The sequence below is a fragment of the Benincasa hispida genome, chromosome 4 (assembly GCF_027475165.1).
Source record: "Benincasa hispida cultivar pf3 chromosome 4, pf3_genome.v1.1, whole genome shotgun sequence".
Taxonomy (NCBI): Eukaryota; Viridiplantae; Streptophyta; class Magnoliopsida; order Cucurbitales; family Cucurbitaceae; genus Benincasa; species Benincasa hispida.
Genome location: NC_143481.1, coordinates 10613072 through 10620055, shown reverse-complemented (window position 1 = coordinate 10620055; position 6984 = coordinate 10613072). Strand labels below are relative to the sequence as shown.

Below are 6984 nucleotides of genomic sequence, written 5' to 3'. Positions count from 1 at the left end.
ATGTGGTAACCTTATCATGCATGTGTTATAGGTGGTTCACGTGAAATGCACATGACACTAATTTTTATCCTTCTTTCCTTGAATTTTTCTAGGTCAATTATTTTGATGGACAAGAGTTGGATAGAAAAATCGAGGGCTAGTAAAGAATATTTAGATGGAGTAAACAAATTTTTGAAATTTTCTTTTAAGAAAGGATGTCACTAGAAGAAATTCGGGCTTTAATGTCGGTTTTAAACCGATATTAAAGGCTTTAATGTCGGTTGGCAACCGACATTAAAGATAGTGTTATTAAAGCCCTTTAATATCGGTTGCCTTAAACCGACATTAAAGGGCTTCAATAACACCAATAACAACCTTCAATATCAGTTGCAACCGACATTAAAGGTCTTTAGTGATTAAAGTCTGTTGGTTGCAACCGACATTAAAAGTCTTTAATGTCGGTTATAACCGACATTAAAGCCTATTTTTTTTTTTTTTTTAATTTTTAACTACATTGAAGCTCGAATCTGTCCGTTTTATCAATTATTGTCCGTTTTTTAAAGTTCCCTTGGCAAATCCATTTTTTCGGTAAAAAAGTATAACATGACACATCATCATCGAACGCTATGGCTATGACATATTATTCATGTATGGATTGTAAATCTATTACATTTAATCCGCAAATTCTGCTATAGAATTATAATTTAAAAGGCGTACAATAATTCAGGCCTTGAAAATACAAATTACAAGTAATACAAAGATTATGATTTTACAAACATTATGAGTTTACTGTCCCTTTCCACTTAGTAAGTATGGATCCCTTCATAATTCTTCTTGATCAGATCCCCCAGCTTCAATAGTGTCTGGTTATAGGCATCTTTATCTGACCACTGTTGTTCAAAGGATCACAAACAATAAAAGAGGTTTGTTTGTGATCAGGATTGTTCGGTTTGCTTCTAGACTCATCTTTACCCATTTTCTCTTTCTCATCTTTTGATTGTTCACCATTTTTAGACTTTTCTCTCTTTCCCTCACTACTATCTTTCTTACCAACTTTTTGTTTGTCAGTCAAATTGGTCACAGGACTAATTTCCTTGCCAGTTTCCTTGTCATTCTTCACAGGCTCTTTCTCACCTTTCTTCAAATTTACAGAATCACACCGTTTTAACATAGTAGGTGATGTCGACTTTGATTTAGGATCTTTTCTTGTTTATGATCTGTAGTGGACTTCTCTACATTCTGTGTTTCATCTGTTGTAACCTTCTTCTCGCTCCCATCACCATCTTCACCTTTTTTAGAAGCTTCCTCGACAGTAACTTTCTTTTTAGGACCCTCTTAATTACTTTCTTTTTTACCGTTGTTCTCACAATAGTATCTTGACCTACTGTTGCATTAGGATCTGAATTATCCTTAGACTTATCCTCAGAGTAGTCCATTTCGTTTTCTACTTTCGAAAGTACATCTTTATTTTTTTCATTGTGAGGACATTTTCCCACCCGTTTAATTACTTTTTTCTTTCCAGGTGTCTTGACAGCCGCAACATCATTTGAAAGTTGATCCGATGAAATGTCAGAGTTCTGCTCTCCATCAACCTTTTCATCCAGTTTTTCATTTTTCTTGCTGGCTGTATCACCAACTGTTTTGGCCTTTTGTTTGACAATTCTCTTGACAATCTTCTTTTTTCTAGATTTCACAGTGCCACTTTTCTGTGTACCACCAGCTACTTCTCCTTGATCTGGTTTCTCAACATTTTGAGCTTCCTGCCTCTTTCTTCTACATCCTTGCTTTCAAGTTTTGTGCTACTTACATTACCCCTTCCCTTGGATGTATTCCCTTTGTCCCCTTTGTCACTCTTTTCCTTTTTATCTATGTCGGTCTGCCTCTTTTTCAAGCTTATCAATGCATTTAGTATCTTTTGTTGATTCCATTTCTTTGACTACGAAAATAAATAGCAAGGGGATGCGAACATTTTAGTAGTAAATATAATAAAGTCAATAGTGTCTTTTAAGTAGATAGACAAAAGAAAAGTACCTTCCTTCCCTTTGCTTCCTTGGATATCTGAGATTTCAACTTTTTATATCAGTGCATAAATATAAAAGAGAAATCTTGGGTCTAAGAACTTAACACGAGTCCAAGGCAACCATGTTAACCAAGGATTGGAGGACAAGGAAATGAATTTGTAAATGACTAAACAAAACTGTGGTCCCACAAGAAACTTTAATTTAAAGTATAGCAAGCCATCCCCATGACCAATATTTTCTTAAAAGCAATGCAGCATGAACTTACGCACATAATGCAAATAAATAACTTATATTTGAAAAGGCACACAATACCAAATCTTTGAACAATAGGACTTGAAAGGAATTAATGAATGTTCAATGACAGAGAAGGTAAGTTGTATATACAGATTCCAGTCATTCATATATAAGAAATTCATAATATTAATTCATGCTTGGCAATCTCTTCGTCCTATCAAAAGTTCGTCTCAATAATGACACAACAGCTGGAATATCATCCTCATCTTTTAGAAAGTTCCGGTTCAATTTGTATTACACATGGCACATTTAAAAACTTGTTTTTCATTAACAGGTAATAGTTAACAGCCATAAGCTTTTCAAATAAAAAGCAAAAGAATAATAATATGCCTCAATGTTCATGAAAACTTCTATTTAGAACAAAACAATAGAAACACAAACCTCCTTTTTTGGTGCAACATGGCGCTCTCGATCAGCAATAGCCCTTTTATGTGCAAGCCATTATTCCTTCCACACATTTAGTGAAAGGAGACAATCAGGAAATCAGATAGAACTAAGTTTCACAATCACAACAACCATCGAATCATATGTTTCTGAAAAGATATATGGTAAATAAACCCAATACATCTAGAAGCTATTACAGGTTAACTACTTATGTAATTTTAATGAAGGCTATATTTAGACCCATTCAATCTTATGTAGCACATTAAACTCTTTAAGGTTCAAGATCAACCTGAATGTAATGGACATACTGTAACCATATACTTTCATGCTTTATTTGTAACAGAAAAGTAATTATATTATCAGCAATTCTGAAATATGTGCATAAGGGTAGAACCTGATAGCAATCTCTCATTGTTCAGAAATCAAAGTTGCCAGCTGGTTGAAGATATTGCTCAATTCATGAATGGTGGATTCAACATTTTGAAGAGCTTCAGCTCTGCTCTGCATGTTAATATCTTGTAATGGAACCATCTGTTGCTGTTGTTGTTGCTGCTGCAACAATGGTTGACCATCCCCATCCACCTGCTTCTTGTAAATTTACAAGCAACATAATTTTCATTTCATCACATGATAATAATTTAATTAACTTTGATAGGATCATAGGAAAGTAGATACCAGCATGACCAAAGAAAAGGATCAAAAGCAAAGAAGCAATATAGCACAACATAATTTTTTAAATATAGGAGCTCATGTGCACTTTCATTAAAAACAAGGATAACAGACCCCCCAACTTCAGCATGACCAAAGAAATTTTAATTACTTGAAATTTTGGCACAGAAGGTTACCTCAGCTACTTGAATTGTTGCTTTTTGCTCCTCTATTTGCGTCACTCTTCCAACCCAAACAAATATTTTAGCACCACAGTCTAGGAGATAACACTTATTATTTTCTAGTATGCTTAGGCTAACAACTACCCACATCCAAATTGCTAGATTTCTCCCAACTACAGTAGCAAACTTCCCATAAAGAAAGCATTTTAAGTTCAATGATCAATCAACTAAATAAAGACAAACCTTAACTATGACTTATGCCAGTTACTCCAAGATGCTTTGATTATAAATCTAGAACAACATACCTCTTCCAATTAAATTCGGGCAACATCAAGTATAATTAGAAACATTGCACCAAAGGCAATGGTGGATATAGTGAATTTCTCCTACGAAGTTTAACGGACACCCAGGAATATGTTTACAACAACTTAAAACTCCATCTCTAATACAAGCATAGAGCCACAACGAAATGAAACAGGCATCCCTTTCAGCGAGTTGGACATTGTATTCGTCAATCGTGTAGCCATTTTTTGATCTTTCTAAGGTTTGAAATAATAGAAAATGGTTTAACAGCAATAAACACATATGTTCATGTACAAATGCACTTAAATATTTTTTTTATTGCACAAAAACAAGTATTTTTTTCCCCGGGGGAGGGGGGGGGGGGGAGATAGAAACGGTATTAATTAAGCAGGGGTTGATTCTGCTGGTAGATATTAAAGTAGGGGTTGATTCAATGGTGAGAAGATGATGAAGGACCTGACACAATTAGAGAGTGAATCCAGAGCTCCAAAGCACAAAGTCAAACAAGAAAATAAAGGAACATGGACAAACTTACCTCACCGCCTACTGAATCATCAGAATATTGTTCCAAATTTTCAATTTCCATCTCGTTATCAATTGAAGGGTCCTTTGTAAGGGTGGCAGACCGCAAAGGCTCATAGTGGCACAATATTCTGAGAGTAGATATACGAACTCCCTTATCTGGGTGACGCAAATTATCTGCAAACACCTGTACAACATCTTCAACCTTATCTGCTTGAAACTCTTCAGAATAGAATCTTTTGCTGACCCCTAGCCTACAATTAACACGGTTAAGGGAATACTACATGCTTCCAACAACCAAGGTTGGAGATGAAAAAATGATTAGAAGATAGAAAAATTGTCTAGAATGCAAAATTTCCAACTTACCCATAAATAAAATCCAAATAATCAGTTACAGCTACCAAGACTTGTGAACATGAACATAATTGTTGATTTATATCTCTTACCTTTGAATTTCGTTGTTACTCTCTGAATCTTCTTCATATCAAGTTTTACTAAAGGACTACATGTAGCAGTTCTAGGAAAATGCGACCTTAAGAGCAAATATGTGCCCATACATTTTTATTTGAAACTACGTAGTTGTTAAATTTAATTTAGCTAACAAGATAAAAGATATCACTGTCCTTCATTTAGTTGTGTAATTACATTCAACAAATTTATTTGAAAGATTTGGTTGGAAGACTTTGACTTATTTACTTAATGCGTCATGGTCAATTTAAAACACCTACTAAAATTTTTGAATATGTTAAAATTAAGGTTTATCCTAGACTTAAAAAAAAACTATATTTTCAATCTTATTTATCATAAATTTTTCATTATGTATCTTATAAAATACATTAATAAACTATGATAATTAATAACAACCATTCAGCTTAAACAAACTCATATATGACATGTCATTGGTGTTCATGCTTGTGTCATTCATAGTATATGACATGTCATTGGTGTCCATGCTTGTGTCATTCATAATATATGACATGTAGCACATAAACATATATTCAAACAACTTACCTAACAAGCAGCACCACCTGTCTTGTAGAAGCAGGCTACGTAACGCAACTGTTTGGTTGGATTTATCCTTAATTACTTTGTAGACTCTCAAATTCAAACGGCACCCATAATCATTTTCTTTCTCCTCCTTAATTTTTCTCAACTTTCTAATGATGATTGCTCCTGGATCTGTTTCTTGGCCTTTCCGGAGTAGGGCTCCTGTCAATTACAAATGTAGAAGTTTGTGAAGCAACTGCTGGTATATAAACTCAGAACAATACAACTGATGTTAAAGGAACAAACAGTAAGAAAGAAACAGAGATAAAAGGAAATAAGAATGAAGTTGAATCCTGGAGAAGTTAGAGCCATCTGAAATGGGACGTTGATTAGCAGATCTCTCAAGTTTCTTAGTTTCAGTTTTATGATTATTGTTCAGAATATCATCATATGGTGTGCGTGAGAGAGAGAGAAAGAAGATAGAAAGAGTACCCTGGACTCTAGATTCATCAAAACTGTAGATTTTGTTGACTCTTTTTGTTGACTCTTTCGCACGGTTAAGCTGCACCTCCGAAACTGCAACAACAGAGGGCAAGATGTATTAAACAGAGAAATTACAAAAAAAGAAAAAAAAAACAGAAACAGAAACATAAATCTGCGAACCTTGTCCAGATCTGGCGATCGTTTGACGACGGAACACGGCAGAACGAATGACGAACGACAACGGCAGCAGATCTGGAGACATGCGAACGACGACGAAACGAACAACATATCCGAGAGACACGCGAACGATGACGAAATGAGCAGCACATCCGACAGAACGACCAACAAATCCACTTTGGAAGATAGAGTGAGAAGCGAAATTAGTAAGAGACATGGGTATAGAAGAGAAGAGTGAGAAAGAATAGGGTATGAAGAGGGAAGTATGAGAATGAGAGGAAAAATAAAATGGAGGGAGAGTAAAGAGAGAAATGAAAAAAATTGGGGGAAAATAGAAAGTTAGAGGAAAAAGTGAAGTGGGTCTTTAATGTTAGTTTGAAATCGACATTAAAGGTACCCCTACAATGTCGGTTTTAAACCCACAATAAAGATCCGTTTTTTTTAAAAAAAAATAAAACCAACATCATACATCCGATTTCAGTTTTTCCAACCGACATTAAAGCCCAAAATTCTTGTAGTGTCAAGATTTTATGTCCATGCAAAAATGTGTGAATACAATATGGATGAACAAAAAAAATACCTTAGATCATTTGGTATGCAACGGATTTGTTAGCTGTTGGGTGTTCATGATGAATCAATATTAACTAATTCATATAACCAAGGTCAACCTTCAAGTGTGCCTCATGTACGTGGAAGTGAAGTTATATATGATCAAATGTATGATATGTTGCAAGATATTTTTAGACATATAGAGGTAGAAGGTTTTCAAAGGAACTTTGAGCATGTTGAACCATTAATAGGAGAGAGATCAAATGAAGAAGGATAAAATTTTTATGACTTAGTTAGAGATTCACATTGTGAGTTATATCCAGGATGTACAAAATTTTCCAAGCTTTCTTTTATTGTGCATCTCTTCCATATCAAATGTAGCAATGATTGGAGCAATAAGTCATTTTCATTACTTCTTGACTTGTTAAGTGATGCATTTCCGATGGAAATAAGTT

General features: G+C 34.6%; 1 protein-coding gene across 3 annotated transcripts; it reads right to left on the bottom strand.

Moving 5' to 3' along the window:
• Positions 1-596: 596 nt before the first annotated feature.
• Positions 597-6479, bottom strand: LOC120075269 (uncharacterized). 3 transcript variants are annotated; one of them, XM_090312710.1, is made up of 8 exons: positions 5984-6479; positions 5813-5896; positions 5345-5542; positions 4347-4520; positions 3073-3260; positions 2676-2741; positions 2011-2037; positions 597-1915 (listed from the first exon to the last, which is right to left on the bottom strand). In XM_090312710.1, exons 1-4 carry the CDS (start codon positions 6195-6197, stop codon positions 4507-4509), a joined length of 510 nt encoding a protein of 169 aa, XP_090168836.1. In that variant the 5' UTR covers positions 6198-6479; the 3' UTR covers positions 597-1915; positions 2011-2037; positions 2676-2741; positions 3073-3260; positions 4347-4506. The 3 variants fall into 3 exon arrangements, with proteins under 3 accessions (XP_090168836.1, XP_090168835.1, XP_090168837.1); XM_090312709.1 differs by having other exon boundaries at positions 3073-4520; XM_090312711.1 differs by having other exon boundaries at positions 3073-4587; positions 5984-6475.
• Positions 6480-6984: the final 505 nt, after the last annotated feature.

Coding starts and splice junctions, on each gene's coding strand:
- LOC120075269 (XM_090312709.1), bottom strand. CDS start 6,197: ATGTCTCTTACTAATTTCGCTTCTCACTCTATCTTCCAAAGTGGATTT. Junction 5,897..5,983: donor GATCGCCAGATCTGGACAAG/GTTCGCAGATTT, acceptor CTGTTGTTGCAG/TTTCGGAGGTGCAGCTTAAC. Junction 5,543..5,812: donor TGATGAATCTAGAGTCCAGG/GTACTCTTTCTA, acceptor TGTAATTGACAG/GAGCCCTACTCCGGAAAGGC.